The following is an 18736-nucleotide window of genomic DNA, read 5'->3' as shown; positions in this document are numbered from 1 at the left end:
AGTGCCTCAATCAACTACGCTATTGCGTGTTCCTGAGTAACAATTCACTTCGCAAAGAATGCCGTGCTGCCTGTGGTTCTATAATGCATCTACACACGTGGTTTTACACAATATTTGCTCACAAGAATTTGTTGAAAAGGATGGTTTACCGCTAAGTTTCTATGCGAAATGCAATTCTATCATATTTTCGGATAAATGTCAAGATCACGTTCCGTGCGAGGAAAATATTTCCGAACCGCACCGTCGCCTTGTAATAGCAGGAAATCTGATTCATTTCTCTAACGTCGCGTTCCGATATCAAAGGGACACGGAAAGGTTTTTTTTTTGTGAGATCGAGTCGTGTTCAGCCGCTGAAATCGAATCGACAACGAACTCACAGTGAGAAAGAAGCCGACTGCCTTCTTGATTTTATTATTTTTCAGTTCTGCTGATTCAGATATGCAACTCGTCCGTATGAAGACTGTTATATGTGACTATCTTCATTTGTACTACCATTATTCATCAACAGTTTTCATTATCCCAAAATACCACGTAAACGAAGCCGTTGCTACAGTGTTATTAAACAAGCTGTGATCCATTCAATCGATTCTCTTTCACGTGATACAAGGAATGGCTCAAATTTTTTCTGTTCTCATTTCAAAGCGAGCTAAAATTTTAATGGCCGCATAGATTTTGTTAACTGCGATGCATTCGCGTATTTGATTACCCACTGCTGACCGGGATTCAAACTTAATTTCACGCATAATTTAACTTGCTTTGTTGCAATAACGCTTATGTGCGTTTCGAAAGTGGGCGATGTCACATGCAATACACGAGGCGGTTTATAGTGTACGGCTTGTAACATAAGCCTGCAGGAGTCATAATGTAGCGTCAATAATGTTGATATTAAATGATGATTTGAAAGGGTACGTTTGGACCGTTTCGGATGCGTCAGACTTGCTGATTTATACTAATGTAACGGAATCACAAAATGCCTTTGTCATTACATTAGTATATCGCTTTAAACGCCTGTGTTTACAACACCTGTTCGAGTGATCACATCTCTTAATTCGTATTCGGGAGGTCCATAATATTTCGTCCCAGATACCACGAACTGACTGAAGAGACGGCGAAAAATCCCAGAGTCAAGACTTCAGGTAAGGTAAAAGGTAAAGATATCCCCGTAACAAGTCATGAAGGCCCGTAGGGTTGTGAGACGTTGAGGCTTCCACATTTTCTCTAGACAGTGGATTCACAGATGGCGGTAAGGTTATCAGCCTTACTCGCTGGTCGGCCTTTACATCCTAAGAAGATTCTTAATACTCACTTCTCTTAGAGGTTGAGTACATCCCAGGATCATAGTGAGGCTGGAAGGATTAGGTCAATTGAAAAATCCAGTGATCTCAATGGAAATCGAACCCGTCACCTTCCGGCTTGTAGCATAGTGCCTCAACCAACTACGCTATCTCGTGCCCCCGGGAATATAATACTAGAAGAAAATCTGAAACGAAATTGGAGTGAGTATGAGAGCTACCTCGGGATATTTTCCGGTGATGGAATCCAGTGAACGATTTAAATTTTGTTCCTTTTTCAAATTTTTGACAAACTAAGTTACTATAGGTTTTCAAAAAGGAGGTACTCCATTTAATTATGTTTAAATGAACGAAATACGAACACGATTGCTTCCTCACCTTTCCTCGGCGTGGCATCTGCCCCCACTAGTGGCCGCGTCTACAGTTCTCTGTCTTGTCTCTGTGTGCTCTCTTTGTGTATTGTGTTACTTTGTTGACGGTGTTGATGGAGGGCAAGTGTCCAACGTAGCTACGGTGGAGCAAGAGGTTACCGCGCTTCTGACACTCATTCGTGTTCATTCTTTCGTTGATTCAAGTATAGTTAGCTTCCCAAGCTGCTATGAAATAATTACGTATCATCTATCAGAAGATCGTGTATCAGTGCCCCCTTAATAAGCTTGGAACCAATTTACGGATTTTTGCGAAACTTTGGTATGAACACTATACCACTAGAGACTTCTAACACTGGAACTGTGTCCCATGAATGGAACTTATAAATTCAGAGCGACATTAATACATGGCCGAGAAGTTTTGATTAAAAATAAATACAGCGTAAGAAAATGGTTTTGTACATTTTAACACAATAACATTTTAGCGAAATCTATGTTCATCTGAAGGCGGTAATTAGTGCCTGCGAAATTGTGTATGATACTGTAAGGTACCCCTATATGCTAGGCTTCTATACCTGAAAATTCTCTATGAAAGTTTTCATTATTTAAAAATTAAAACATGGCAACGGTGTGAATTGTTGGAGTAACGTATGGAAAACTTAAGGTAGAAGGTGATTAAATATTGGTGAAACTTCTGTACATTTATGTCGTTACTTAATCATGTAAGTGTTAACTTAAAGTTTCCTGTAGGCTTACTTGTACACTGCAACATTTGAAGGAAAGTAGGTGCCGAAAATTGTGCTCATGAAAGCTTGTTAACTTTGTTTTTGTATTTGGGCTCGAAAGACATTTGAGAACAATCATAAATAACGCTTCAGAAGAATATGCAGAGGACGCGATCTTAATGTCGGTTGATCTTATTCAATTTATTTTCAGTTGCCAATTCGCATTATTGTGGTGGCCCTGAAAGTCTAGATTACCCCAGTAGTACGGATTTCAACACGTATGCTGAGGTGTAACCTGAAATGGTGATCAAACAGAGTGTTGACAGTAAGCGCCCCAACTGTACTGCGCATGCGCTCCCATTACCACCACCCGGATGTCTGTGTTTGCACTCCGATATTGTTTGCTACTGCGCTCTGCTTCGTTACTTTGAGCTTACCAGAGATCAACCGTAATTCACTTTGTTTGTAGTGAAAAACGGGGGTTTAAATCCCCGCAAAGGAAGCACCAACAGCAAGAGTGGTATTGCTGCTTAGCCGGATACCGTGCTTTTAGCATTAAGGATGGATTTTGCGGGCTTAGTGGGCGCTATCATAGTTACTCTCATCAGAGTCCGCCCCTTCGTATAACTGAGATGCCCACGAATTCTCAGAGGCGGTGGAGGTAGGAGTCGTTACGAAAGGAGGGCCTCTTCTCCAGTCTAACAGCTTAGCCTGCCTAAGGACGCCACTTGCCTAACATTCTGTAACGAGTAATCCGACAATTTCTGTAGATTTTCAAGCAGAAAAGGGAAATATTGTAAGGCTGGAGACAGAGAAGGGGAGAGCAGAAACGAAGGATACAAGGGGTGGGCAGGAAGAGTAAGGAGAGAACAAACGATAGGACAACAAACCGTTAGAATTCTTTGCCCGGCTCCACTATAGTCCCTACCCCGACTCACATGAATCAGGTCCACATCAGCACATTATACTGTCGCGTGTAGGATGGTATGCGTGACGAAATGATGGGTTCTAGTTCGGATGATTGGATTTATCACCACTTCAGTTACACACACTCTCTTGATCACACTTAACCACAACCCTATCGCTGATCTACACCCACTTCATAATCCACCGTTACACGCACACCCTAGTCCTCTCCGGGCAACGAATCTCAGCGCAGAAAATATAACAGTCTCACTGGATCACTCACTTCAAGTATTACATATAAACGCAGTCTTCAACTTGCACTTTAAATCTTCACAGGTCTTTTACAAACTTTCCGTTGCTCTCACTCTTACTGTTACTCAAACACTCAAATACTGAAAACACTGCCTTGATTATTCCTGAAATTTCGTTACATAGCCTCCACACCGACCACAACCTATATTGTTATAGAGAAATGCTTACCGTGACGTTGCATAGCAACGGTCACGGCTCCGACCGCTTAGAAAACGCCTTACTCCCACTGTTGCCTTGCGTATATTCGGTAGCAAGGCGTTTAAAGGTCAGTTACCTAGCAACCCTGTGTCCATCCACGTTAAATATATTCAAAAAATCATTTTAATATTATCTTAACACCCATAAATAATTCTCCGAAGTAGTGTCCTCATTCAGATTTTGCAGCCAATTTTTGTACCATACCTGTCACATGACCCACCCATCTCATTGCCCTTGATTTCGTCAGTCTGAAAGCACTTGGTACCAGTTCCGCTCTCGGCCGCATTCAGTGTTTCCAGGCAACTATGGTGAGAGTATTGTGACATGTCGCGCAAAGGAGAACCCCCCCCACCAGCAGTGACGCGGCGGGTGAGTCAACGCTCCCCTCCCCCTCCTCCGCACGGTAACGTAACGGTGACGCAACAGGATTGTTACGGTAGTAACAGCGGTTATTACCGCTAGCGTTACTAGCAACACAGCGCCAGGCAACAAGGGTGCCTATTACGTGGCCGTTTTCCGTATTGTCCGATCAAGGCTACATAAGGAGCAGCGAAGGCTATTCACAGCCAGTCAGTCAGTCAGTCTTGGAGCTACCGCCGAGTGAGTCCTCGAGCTACCTCCGAGTTAGTTCCGTGTTAGCCAGAACCAGTCAGTTGTCTTGTGGCATTTGGAGTGTACTATTTGTGATACTGCAGATAGCAGTAATCGTAAATCTGTAATTTGGGTGATTGTAAGTGCGAATGTGAAATAAAATTCGCTACATCAAATACATCGTGAAGTTATTTGTCGCGATATACGCCCAATACGCGACAGTATCTTCACCAATTCTGATCACCTACTCATTTCACGATCACCTAATTTTTTTAATGCTAGTGGGGTGGGAGTAAGTCCCTTGTATTACGGCCACTTCTGGCCTATTGTACCAGCCCCAGATGATAGGTGAGGGTGATTGTGGAGCAATTGGTGGAATGAAGATTGACAGGAGAAACCGAAGTACTCGGAGAAAACCTGCCCCAGCGCCACTTTGTCCACCACAAATCCCACTTGACCAGACCCGGGCTCGAACCCGGGCCGCCGCGGTGGGAGCCAGCGACTAACAGCTTGAGCTGTGGCGCGGCCGGACTTCATCTAACTTGTGCAGTAGGAGCAGTGGCAGTAGGGTGCTGAAGGGACCAGGTTTATATAGCACTAAAAATAAAAGTAAAAAAGTAAAAATAAAGGTATCCCTATAACAGGCCGTGGAGGCCCATAGGGTTGTGAGATGTTGAGGTTCCCACATTTTCTAGACAGTCCGCTCATAGATGGCGATAAGGTCAGCCCTACCCACCGGCTGCCCTTTACCCCTAGAATTTTCCTGGTACTCATTTCTGTTAAAGTCTGAGTCGACCCCAGGGCCATAATGCGTCTGGAAGGATTAGGTAAATTGAAGAAATTCAATGACCTCGTCAGGATTCCATCTCGCGACCTACCGGCTTATAGCGTAGTACTATATAGTAGTTCCCATGGAATGGCTACCTCGGTTTTATCTCGACAGATAAAGTGGCCACTCATGTCCTTTTAATGCCGAACTTAAGAATGTCTGGAGTTTTATTCAGCTCCGCCATATTATGCCTTTCTTCATAGCGTGGTAATTACCTACGTTAACGCTGTCTGTCTTTGCCCACAGAGTGTATTTTTATGTGCTCTTCTTACTTTTCTTGCAATAAACGGCGATCACTTCCCTGAACAGCATAATGGTCTTTTTAGTGGAGTCTTCTGTGAAGCTTTAAATAACGCGTAAATATTAATTAGATGAATTTGGGGCTTTAGCACACCAACAACTTCAAAGCTCACCAGTAAATGTTTTCATGAACAACACACAACATATCGAAGAAACCAGACTTTATGTATTATTTTGTTTTTCTCCTGATTTTACGGATAAGGCTCTCTGGCCTGCTCCCATTTTGAATTAATCACGAAATTATGAATGTCATAAACAGTTGAGCGAGGGATTAACTCCGTCGCAGGGTCACTGCAGGCACTGGACAAGATAAACATGGAATGAACGCAGACAGACATCTATGCCTCGAGTGGGATTCGAACCTACAATACCAGTGTTTCGAGCGGGAAAAACGTTTCGCGCCTTAGTTACTGCGGCTACTGTTGTCGGCTGTGTTTGGTTCCATTCATAGGAATTATTTTTTCCTGCATATTTGAAGTCCTCAAACAGTTTTACATGCTCAGTACACATGTAAATTAAAAGATATCTCACCGAAATGTTATTTAAAATTGATTGAGGCCATGAAGAATTTCGTTCAACTTGAATATGGCCGCAGCTGAGGCATCTTAACAAAGAGTGATATAAGAAGAGGTTTGTGAGAGTGAAATCAAAACGACAGCAGAGCCTGTGGTCACATTCTATACCAGTTTGCTTTCGGCGCTTTCTTATTTAAGAAAGTTGAGAAGCACGAAACACCTCTATAAGAATATCCTGGAACACTAACGGAAGTCGAACCAGATTCCTTCAGATGATATGTCCATGATCTAGTCTGCTCGCGAAGAAAATTGCTTGCGTGCCATGCGAAGTATTCATTTTCTGTTTTCAATGATTTCAACTGCTGCATGCAAGAAGAAGCTCCTGGCACGCTGCCAGTGTAGCATTTGTTTCCTGCTGGAGGGCAGGTAACACTGCAGAATCAATACTTACACTTGAGGGCACGACCACTATGCGAGGTGTCCCAGCATTCCTGTAACTATTCTAATTGTTATCGATTCTAAAACAGGAGAGCTATGGTCCTCCCTACTTAAGAGTTTCAGTCCGGTCTTGGCTCCCGTAGCAACAGCCTCCCATCTAATGCGTTAAAAGAAAATAGAGAAAATAGGGACAGAGGCCGGGTTGTATTCTTTCCCATTGAACATATAGGCTGTAGATATGTGATCTCCCCGTTAATTTCTGTGAAGGTTTTAAATTATATTTAACAGTATGATTAATCTAAGAGCAGGGATAACGCAGTCGGCATAGAGACTGGCTACGGGCTGGACGGCCGAGGGTTCGGAGTTCGAGTCGCGGTAGAGTCAAGAATTTTCTCTTCTCCATGTCCTCCAGTCCGGCTGTAGGGTCCGCCCAACCTCCTATCCAATGAGTACCGAGGGTAAAGAGGCCCGGGCGTGAAGCTGACCACTCAGCTCCAGGTAGTGCCGAGGTCAAAAAAATGTTGATCTATACAGCCACTCCATCATATGCCTTAATTAGTTAAGCACAGGGACAGCTTTAGTATGCTTAATCTTTAATCTGCCTTATATAAATGATAAAAAATATCTGTTCCTGTGCTTAACTAATTAACACTGTATCATGAAGATGTATGGATATACAGTATATGGATGTATAGATCCACGTATTCTTGATCCAGTACGTGTACTAGATGGAGGTCAGTGGTCAGCTGCATTCCTCGGCCTCTTTACAACGGTTGAAAGAGTCCCTGGTACCCATTAGACAGGAGACTCACTGGGCCCCAGAACCGATCTTAAAAACGATGGCAGGAGAAAAATCTTTCCCCTACTGGGACTTGAACTCCAACCCCACTGCCTTCCAGCCAATAACCAGTCGCTGTACAGACTGCACTGGTTGAATTCGCTTTGTTTGCACGTTTGTGAGGAAGAAATCACACTGTTTATGGGGAAACAAGAAAACGCCAGATAGACTGGGGTTCAGTGTACCAGGCAGTTCGGTCACAGCAGGTCATCTCCGTGTGGAGGTGAGGTCGAATACCTCCACCGTGACCCTGGGAGTCGGAGCAGGCGGCGAAAAGGGAAGTCTCAAGTCTGAGACAGTAAAATATTGTCGCGAGTCCAAGGGACTCGGACTTGAGAAAGACTGCGCTGGCAAGGGCCAGCAGTATATACAAAAGACAGACCCGTCCTCTCGTCAGAGAGGGCGCCCCACCAAAAACAAGACCGAAACTGTCAAACAGTAATAAATATCTAGTCATGAGCCCCAGATGGGGTTCGACACCAATACTTACTGACTGACTGACCGTCAGTCGCAATGTGACTTTGACTTGAAGAAAACTCCATCTCAGACAATCGAACTAGTGACAAGCAACTAGTAGTATCACGTTCTTTCCCCCCCCCCTTTTCTCTTAGTTCATATCTTAATATTATTCTACTCCTATGTGGTATCCTTCCTTCATATTTTCCACCTAAAACCTTCAACGCCTTTCTCATCAGCATGAAGCGTTGCTCTCACACTATTTACTCAATCGCCCTAATAAGTTTTGGTGAAGACTGCAGGGACACTGGTTGCTGTTGCAGGTCTCTTCTGCCCCGGAACATTCGACGGCTGGTCATGTTGGCCAGAGACGCCAGCTGGATCTTCCGCGCATGCGCCCTGTCCAGAATTTATTACAGGATTTGATCCCAACCGTAAGTAAGGACGAATATTATTAGTAGATTTGCTGTGATTCTCATTGCACTCTTTTTTGAAGATATCACGTAGAACTCTAGCCAGCTGTTGAACTCGCTTCCAGAGTTCCATCCCGTCGGTCTCTCAGACAAATGTCTTTGAGTAGCGTTCTCCTGCAAAGAGATCTGCAATTTGAGGAACAGTTTTTTTTTTGTCTGAAGATTCGTGTTGTTTCTGTGACCACTGGATTACAATACGAGGGGATGACGGATATCTTCGGCGTGCCGAGACAATATGTCTGACGTATTTCTCTCTTGACTGTCGTTATCATCTCCTGTTTAGCGGCCAAGTAGTTGATGGCATATATCTTCAGGCATCTAGCAGAGGGGCAAGCTGTGTCATGAAAGTTCTTATGCAAGGGAAAGTCTTGTTTTGTAATGTAGCTTATCTTATTGCATATGGTGACATGTAGTGCAAGGTCTGTAATTAATTAGTTAACAGATGGAAAAAAATGGAATTCTTCCGTGGCACGTTTTTCAGCTTCTACTGAAAACTCATCTCGCCAGCTGGGGCACGGTTGTCCACATTGTCCAACTTGTACCTGGCAGAAATGTCCTGTCTCTCAAAAGAATTGCCTACACGTAAAAAGGCAAATTTGTCCCTATGCCTAACTAATTAAGCACTACGCCATTAAGGCATATGGAGAAGTGGATGTATAGATCCACATTTTGTTGACCTCGGTACTAGCTGGAGGTAATTGGTCAGCTTCATGCCTCGACTGCCTTACCCTCGGGGAAAGAGCCCCGGTACGCATTGGGTAGGATGTTTGGTGGACCCCAGATTCGGTCTGGACGACATGGAGAAGAGAAAATTCTTGATCCCAACGGGACTCGAGCTCCGACTCCTCGGTCGTCCAGCCCGTATCCAGTCACAATTAATAAATCTCTGCTAAATGTCGGAAAATTTATAATTAACATAAATAAAACAACCTGAACCATATTCTTTATCTCCTAGATTCTGTTTCCTTAACATGCTGGGCTTCTCCTGTTTCCCCTTCCATTCTTGAACTTTTCGTTACTGTGAATGACACATATTCTCCTGTAGCTGTTATAGATCGATTACTACACCCAGAAATCCTGCTTCTTTCGGTTTTCTCTCTAAGAGTGATAACTCATTTCTTAATCCCTGTTTGCCACCCTAGTACTGGGAGCACGCGGCAAGGTAATTGGTTGAGGTACTGTGCTACAAGCCGGATGGTCTCGGGTTCGATTCCCGATGATCTAACTGGATTTTTTCCGATTTATCTAATCCTTTCAGCTGAACTATGGCCCTGGGATCGATCCAGCCTTTTACAGAAACGAGAACCAGGAATCTTTCAGGGGATAAAGGGCGACCGGCGCGTAAGTCTAACAACTTTACCGCCATCTGTGAGCGGATTGTCTAGAAAATGTGGGAGCTTTGCCGTCTGACAACCCTATGGGTATCCACGGCCTCTTACAGGGATAGCTTTACCTTCTACCAGACCAGAATTTTTCTGTAGTAATTAATTATACATCGCCTTCATCATCATTATAGGAAATCAAGTGACAAGCTTCAAGAGCGGCGTTAAACAATGAAGTTTCGTTTTTCCTGGCAATGATACCGTATCTTCTATTGAAACAGAAGAGCAAGTACGGAGCTAACATGTATTTGAATGGTTGCTGTGTGATCTGAACACTCCTCACTGTAGTCACCGTCCAGTGCTTTCCTTATGTCGGAAAGAATGGGGAAAGAAACTGACTTAGAGTGAAACCCGCGCATTTAATCAAAAAATTAATATATATTCCCAGTTCTATTCCTAAAACTAACGTTTATATTGTCAAGTATGATTGGTTACGTGACAAATAATAATGGGTTTTAGATTAGATGAATCGATTTATTGGACACTCACAAGTCGTAACTACAAATAATTACAATACTCTAAAGATTACTGTATCTATAAAACATAAAACAAAATTTTCAACATCTGCTTGCTGGTCGTTGCTTGGCAACGAATTTAATCTGGTTAACACTTCAGCTATTGAATTATCTTCTGAATTCTTTTATGATTGAATGTCTGATTGAACTGATTTCTGAGTCTGAGTCTCATTTTACAATCGACGGTCATTCGGCCAGTCTGTCTTGGCGTAAAGCACCCATCTAGGGCTCATGACTAGATATTTATTACTGTTTGATAGTTACGGTCTTGTTTTATGTGGACGGCCGCTCTGATGAGAGGACGGGTCTGTCTCTTGTATAAGTTGCTGGTCCTTGCCAGCGCAGTCTTTCTCAAGTCCGAGTCCCTTGGAACTCGCGACCACATTTTACTGTCTCAGATTTGAGACTTCCCTTTTCGTCACCTCCTACGACTCGCAGGGTCACGGTGAATGTATTCGAACATGGGCCGAAATGATTTCACGAAGGAAGTCACTTTTTATAAACGCCTTAGAACCGAATAGAGATCACCGCCTCCAAGGGCTGCGTTATTGGTCTTGGTGAATGAGTTGTCTCGGAAACCGTGTGTTAATTCCGAAGCAACAGTGTGTTTTACAAGTGTTCACAACTTTCAGTTTTCGTATCCATGGAAACCGTGTTACGTAACCAGTTGGTTCCCAAGAATCGATCTCTCCGTAGCAACGTGTTTGCCCATTTGTTTCCTAGAGATGCCCCACTTGTCGCAATATTTACACATACCCTCTCAGAAATAGTTTGTCGGATACAAAATGTGACGGTCAGACACAGGGATACTGCAAAGTACGCACACACCAAAGTACGTATTCACTTTCGTGGAACCTTTATTAAGATCCAGTATCAATTCTTTTAATTATCATGCCTGTTACTAAGCATCTTCATAATCGACACATATAATTACTGGGATTTTGGACATTTTCCATCGTCCGGAATATTAGGTGATAGAGGACACGACGTTTCGGAAACTGGATCTGTTTCCATCTTCAGGTGAGAAAGGAAGACACCTACTCAGTTGGGCCCCTTAGAAAGAGCGAAAATCGCCGCAGGATAGCGATGCTGAGAACAAAAGTCTGCTTTTCCAGCTTCTATGAACACTGAAACCAGAAACAACTAACAGAATTATTAACAACCATGTTATTTTGATCCTAGCACTGCGTCATGACGACTTGGAGGGATTGGAAGTAGAAGCTCCAGACACTTCTAATCTGAATATTGGACGAAGATGACTGGTCAGTGTAAAGCTCCGGTAGCCTTGACCCCAGGCTATAGCATCTGCTACCCATTCAATGAGAGGTTGGGTGAGGCCTGGAGCCGGTTTGGACGTGGTTTTGGAAAGGAATTCCTCGCGTCGGCGAAAATTATACCCCCAAGTCACACAGCGCGTAGTTCATTGCTTTACCGACTGACACTGCATTTTCTTCCAGCTTCTAAAAATAAGAGCAACAAACCCCCTTTGACAAATGAGGCAGAGCAGAGCTACTATTTATAATTTTCGATATAGAACTTTAAAGGATTATATTTTTATGCTTTAATCCTTAAAATAGTTTGAGTTATTTCGTCAGGGAAAGTGGATACAGATCTATTGGTGAGAAATTGTCATAATATTTTGAAGATAATACGTATGCATTACCAGGCTTTAAGGAATTCCTTTTGTAATCTGCAGTGTCATATACCTAGTATGATTGCGGGTACTCTGAAGTGTACATAATCTTTATTTATGCGTGTGTCTGACCACCAGCTCACAACATTCGTTACGAAACTAATGATTACAAATGCATGTGGGGTAAGAGGGCAGATCTCTTGGGGCGTGACGTGACGTGACGTGACGTCTAGTTGCGTCCACTCCCTTCATTCTTGCTGCTTTGTGTACCCTCGGCTTAGTCTTCAATCCTGCAGACGGAGCCAACACGAACTTCGAAAAATCTGCAATTATACAAGGTACATACTAGAAAAACATAGCAGAAGAAAACAATCTTTATTGCAAAAACATGTTTGCAGTTTTGTAAGAAATTCACAAGTTTCCAGTTCTAAACAAAATATGAAGAAGAGAAAAATACAAAAGCCAGAAATCCTCAGTTTTGTAGAAGTAAATAGATATTCTTCAGCACACAACACTGGCCTCAAATCGCCATTCATTCCATGCAGCTCATGAAGGAATTTGACTCTCTCGATTAGATCAATCGCAATACAGGTGTGTAGAGCTGGTTGCATGATCAGTCTGGCGAGCCAAGGATAGACCCAATATGACGGAGACTCTGTCTGCAGTTGAATCGGCTACCACCCTTCGGTAATCTTCAAACTGGGCCGTGTTTGCCGTCTTTATAATGTAACCGAGCTTAAATCTCCCTCGTGAGTTGAGCCGTTGAATGCCTTTAGCTGACACCCACAGCTCTGCTAAGCTGGTGCGCAGGATAGATTTGTGCCTGTGCTTAACTAACTAAGCACTACGTCATGAAGGCGTATGGGGAGTGAATATTTAATTTCCTTGGCACCACAGTCCCAGTGGGCCTAGGCCTACCTCCATGAACTTCTCCGTTCACTTCGGTTTTTACACATTTGGTAGGACTTCTTGGGCGAGTGGTCAGCTCGTCGCAAGGCCTCTACCTGTAGACAAACACAGAAAAACGCACACACAGAAACTAAACATCCATGCCCTGAGTGGGATTCAAACCCACGATCCCGGTTTCCAAGCGAGCGAAGACAGTACATGCCTTAGACCGCTCGGTTACCGTGACCGGCGGAGTGAATATATAGATCCATATTTTCTTGACCTCGGCACTAGTTGGAGATGAGCGGTCAGCTTCACGCCCCGGCCTTTTTTCCCCTTAGGAAAGGGCTCGAGAATCTGCACGCCGTGGAGAAGAGAAATCTCTTGACCATACACGGACTCGGAACTTCGACTGCTGTGTCGACCGGCCCGTAGCCAGTCGCTGTCCCGGCTCCGTTATGAGGATATGGTACAATTCTGTATTCTCTGTGAACCGTCGTGTTCTGTCACGAGCTATCATTCAAATAACACACTAACAGTATTTATGCCACTTGTGCAGTACGCGCTTCAGCTACAATCAGCTTCCGTTACGCTCACTACAGACCACTTAATTTGAAGTGTAGTATTACTGTCGTAACATCTTCCTAGTTGATGTTTTGATTTGTTACTATTCCTAACATTTCAACTTTGCCCTAATTCAGGTGGCTTTGTTAGGACTATCCTGCATTCTGGTGGCGAGACATGAAATTGTACTTTCTAACACAAACAGTGATTTATTTACTTTAAATTTCACGCGATGTTAGTGTTTTTATTTTCAGGGCAAAAGTATGCCCCAGAAAGCGTTAGGAAATACTGAGGTTCGAATTTATCACTTCCGGTACCACGATTTGTGACAAATACAAGCCCTTCTTCGTGATGCGAATGTGGCCGTTACTTAGTCAAGGCCAGTTATATGAGCTTCTTCCCCCAGTTCTGTATGAACAGAAATTTGACATGTGTAATGCGTCAAGGTCTCCATGCATTCGGGGAATTACGGATATGGAGTAGGGCGACTTGGAGCTCATTTTCTTGTCGCCCCCACTTTCAGAATGAATCTGGAGCCCGGTCTCTCTCCCACTTAAAGGGCAATGCGGGAACATTATGTGATGTTAAATGCAGCCTAAGCATAAACCTGGAATTTACTAAAATGTTCAGTGTTCCGTGAAGCTGATTAAGGCAGCTGAATATATTTCTACCATACCTGTAAGAGCCGATCACAGTAGCCGTGAAGCCTAAGATAGGCCGCACACCGAAATGCGTCAAGACATGTAACAGTCCAGACACGATGTCTGCGACATGATGCAAAGAAAGGAGCACAGTTGAAACAGATGAGATTATGAAAACCGCCTCACACCGGTCTGAGTCATGATGCTGACGTCATCTTCATGCTTACGAATCACGAATGAAGAAAGACTGCAGCTTTTGTCTCATGTCTTGATGCTTGTCTTGACGCAGTTGGTGTCAGGTCGCAGTAAGGCATGACATATCGTCGCCCGCTCGAACGCTGGGATCGTGGGTTCGAATCCCATTCAAGAAATGGATGTGTCTCTGGGCTTATTCTGTGTTTGTATCGTCCTGTGTGTAGGTAGCGGCCTTTCATCGGGCTGATCCCCAGTCCAAGGAGTCCTACCGACTCTCTAAGATTAAGAAACTGAAGAGAAACAAAACGCTTCACGGATGCCTTCTGCTCCAAAGTGGGAGCAACAGGAGTACATGGATGGATAAATGGAATGACGTCAGACTCATATTTAAAAGCTCAGATGCCAGACAAGTAGATCATAATTACAATACACTTTCTCCGTTCACATTCCATTATTGTTTTAAGGGAAGCGTGAATTTAACGAAATTCTCACTGCTATTTGTCTCCGGTTATACGTATATTCCTTTGAATGATGAAGTCAGCTTTGAAATTGCATCTTTCAATTTGAATGCACTTTGAATATATACTTGTAAACACTCAGCACAGAAACTGATCACTTAATGTAGAGGCCTAATTATTAATTTGTAATTTTTCCTGACATAGTTTTTGAAATTCAGAGAGACTAGACAGCCATCCTAACCCCTGCCTTGAACTTAGTGCAAGGATCAGAAAACAGTCGGACGGAAGCAGAATGTTACGCAGTTTAAGCTAAGAAACTGTGTGCGCAGGACGGATCCTATGATCTGTTACTGCATTTCGCTGTTGCGTCACAACGCTTCTGCTCAGCGAATGCGGACGTGCACGGAAACGGCCTCTTATTACAGTTCTGTGTTCACGCAAGTAATAAATGTAAAGGGAAACTCAATATGAAAGGCAAACGCAGTACCTGATCGCTTTGAAACGGCACGGTCTACCATTTTCAACAGATCTTAATTTCAGATTTACTGCAGAAACAGTTGGCCAGTTATTGTTGCATGAAATGTAGCAGAATATACGTAAGTTTCTATAAAAGGGGTTGGGATTTATATTGAACTGATTTTAATCATCATGTTCCCTAGCTTTGTTCGAAACTAAGGCAATTTGCCTAGTAAGCTACAGGGAATGTTTTCTGCTTATTAAAAATCTTATAATGTTATGTTCTTTAGGCTTCTTTTTACAAAGTAGAGAGTGACACTTTATGCGATGATAGAAATCTGCCCGCTTTATAGACTGTAGAAAGGCAGCATCCAAGTGGAAATGTAAAACATATGTAAAAGGTAAAAGGTAAGGTAAAACTATCCCTGTAACAGGCCGTGGAGGCCCATATGGTTGTGACACGTCGAGGCTCCCACATTTTCTGTAGACAGTGGGTTCACAGATGGCGGTATGATTTTCAGCTTTAAGTACCGGCCGCCCTTTACTTCCTAGGAAGATTCCTGGTGCTCATTTCCGTTAGAGGCTGAGTTTACACCAAGACTAACTAGAGTGCGGCTGGAAGGTTTGTGTAAATTGAAAAAATCCACCTGTGTTATTGTGTAAAAAAATACTTATAACGTAAATTGTATAAATATAGAGATTTTAAGACTTTACAATTTCATAAATTGTAAACACAAAACGATTTGTATTCAATTTGAATTGGACACATGAACTTTATACGCGTGAAGAATCGTATTGAGAAATGTCCATTAGTTAATGCCTTGTGTTACTGATAGGATGTCCGAGATGAGTGAATATATGTCCCTTTGATTGGTTCTTATGCCTGGACTTGTGGTATTTTCTGTCTACTAAACCAAGACTTATTTTGGTGTATTGTGTAAGGCAGTTGTTTCAACAGCAGGCTCTAAAGCACTTTGTGGTCTCCCAGGAATATTTCCAGTGAATATATCAAAGGAAATTATAAACTGAGGTAAACAGCTGTTGTACTTTCCATAATTCATCATCTAAGGCGATATGCCGTCATCCTTAAAACTCTGTTATACATAAAAATACATCTAGAACACACGCGTCTCCGGAACCTCTGAGATTAACGGAATTAACTAACGGAATGTAAATTCACTGCTTTGATGTTCCTGCCTTCATTCCAATGATGAAGCTAATTACAACAAATTGCACTTTGCTTTTTGCCCTGAGCCTCCAATTTTGTGGCTTTTGAAGTACAGAGCGAGATCTATATACTACGTGGACGCGGCAGATAAAACAAATTAATATACGAGTACTTAGAAGTGAAGTTCGTTGTTATAGAAAGCGACAGGCCTGGTGAAATACACTGATAGAGCACGAGTCTCTGTTTACACAGGAAATAAAGGTCTCGGAGTTCGTCTAGAAGGATTTCGCTTGAGAACTGTTCCGTTCAAAGTAGTCGCAGTAAGATCAACCCTCTCTTCTCGTCGAGGAAGAGGCCCCATTCCAAAACACATAAATGTTCTGAAAAGAACACAAATATGATCACGCGTCCCGACGAGGCCCGAAACCAAGACTGACGCTGCTGGCGAAATACAGCAGCAAATGACTGTTTTGCTCTGCAGACCTACTTCCGGTGAGCGTCCGTTGGGGAATCACAGAGTGGACAATTTCTTTTTGCCTGAAACGGCCTGAAATAGCATGTAAACGGACCTCAGTACAGGCTGAAGTAGCAGAAATTTTCAGTTTGAACAGTCAACATCTAAGCGAGCCAGGGAAGCACCCTAAAGGCGCGTCCACATTACTCATGCTCGTGCTCGCCAGGCTTCGGTGCGTGAGGATCCGTATTGTGTATAGGCTGTAGTCGTATTTCAATTTATTGGCTGTAGTTTTTAAATTTAAAATTTAAAATTTGCTTGTTTCGTGACTTGTCATATCGTCCACATTACTCGCGAGCATAACGAGTAACACGAGCACGAGTAATATGGACGCGCCTTAACAATCACATGTACCAATACTCGGACACTTTTTACGAAAAGTACAGTGAGGTCAAACCTATGTGATACGTATTTTAGCGGGACGTGGAGCGCGCCTTCTCACGGCCAGAGCTGATGCATTAACTGAGGAATATTTTACGGAACTTCGGTTGAGAGGGAAAGTTCTTATTGATGTTACAATAAGATATTTTTCTTAATCATCTTTATTTTAAAGAAAGAGTTGAGAGTGGCGTCCGTCCTTATAGAGACACTTCTGGCAACCGTGTAAGAAATTTTGGGACACTCGCTGTCGAGAAAGTTCAGGGATTTTTCTCCTTCCCACTGCGTTCATACCTTATGGGGGAACCTAAACAGCTTCCAGTCCAATTGGTACCGAAAAACTTCTCGTGGGTAAAGGCTGGAGCGTGATGCTGCTCAGATATCTTGCGTGCGTCGTGCTGTACCTGAGAAATACAAACCTACCTCTTTGGGCACCGAAAACCAATTATTTAACAGAGATGTGCTTTTGAAACTTCGTGTGAACGTAGATCTTGCAGTTGGCGAGTGCATATTCATCTCGTTCTGTTCAGACGTCATTCATTTAGAACGTAGCTATCTTGAGATACTAAGCCGCGCCATAGCTCAACCGGTTAGTCGCTGGCTTCCCACCGCGGCGGCCCGGGTTCGACCCCAGGTCTGGTCAAGTGGGATTTGTGGTGGGCAAAGTGGCGCTGGAGCAGGTTTTCTCCGAGTACTTCGGTTTCCCCTGCCAATCTTCATTCCACCAATTGCTCCGCAATCACCCTCACCTATGATCTGGGGCTGGTACAATAGGCCAGAAGTGGCCGCAGTACAAGGGACTTAGTCCCACTCCACTAGCAATAAAATAATCTTGAGATACTTAACGTAATGAGAACCTATAATGAGAGAAAAAACGAACAGAAGTTGATCAATAAACAGTAGAGTTTTATGTATACTTCCTGCTAGACCCTGTACAGTGGATCACAGTGGTCGCGCGGTTTAAGGCATGAAACGTATTGGCTCGCTCGAACGCTGGGATCGAGGGTTCGAATCCCACTCAAGGAACACTCTGTGTTTGTGTAGGTAGCAGTCTGGCGACGGGCTGAATCGTACCGACTGTCTCACGATTAAGAAACTGTAGTGAAACAAAGCGTTTCAGGAATGCCCTATGCTCCAAGTGAGACCAACAGGAAAGAGAGAGATACCCAGTGCATGGATTTTCTTTTGCAGAGGCAAGAGGAAAATTGTAACAGAATATATTATATTGTGAAAGAGAAACGTAATTGTATCCAAAGGCGAAACTTGTATTCAGTTTTATTTGAAACGAAATCACCGGCGGTGTAACATGATGTGAAAGTTACTGTGTGCAGGGCAGGAAATAATTCACAAAATTTTGCGTGATGAACGTAAGGGACTGGGAACAAGGAAAATTCGAAAATCTAGATTTGTATAGAAATGTAGGTGTCTGTTATGTCAAGGAAAGAAAATGTGGTACATCATTTGTTAAACTGTATTTAAACCACGAAGTAGAGAGAGAAATTAAAAAAAAAAACAGCGTTTAGTAATTATTCAGATATTAGCACTTAGACAAATATAAATCGTTGCTGTCAAAGTTACTTAGTTGTGTAAGGTAAAGTAGTCCCTGTGTTTAACTAATTAAGCACTACGCCACGAAGGCGTATGGTGCAGGGGATGTATAGACCTGCGTTTTATTCACCTCTGCACTAGCTGGAGATAAGTGT

General features: G+C 43.1%; 1 protein-coding gene across 4 annotated transcripts in view; it reads left to right on the top strand.

Moving 5' to 3' along the window:
• Nucleotides 1-18736, top strand: part of LOC111864041 (calcitonin gene-related peptide type 1 receptor) — a 523124-nt gene that overhangs the window by 328514 nt on the left and 175874 nt on the right. For all 4 annotated transcript variants that reach the window (XM_023850993.2, XM_023850990.2, XM_033751302.1 and 1 more), the window contains exon 4: nt 8092-8202. In XM_023850993.2, coding sequence (XP_023706761.1) covers nt 8092-8202 — 111 coding nt within the window. The remainder of the gene's footprint in view (nt 1-8091; nt 8203-18736) is intronic.

The sequence above is a fragment of the Cryptotermes secundus genome, unplaced genomic scaffold, assembly GCF_002891405.2.
Source record: "Cryptotermes secundus unplaced genomic scaffold, Csec_1.0 scaffold303, whole genome shotgun sequence".
Classification (NCBI taxonomy): Eukaryota; Metazoa; Arthropoda; class Insecta; order Blattodea; family Kalotermitidae; genus Cryptotermes; species Cryptotermes secundus.
Note: the sequence above shows the minus strand (reverse complement) of the source record. Positions and strands in the feature narration are given on the sequence as shown.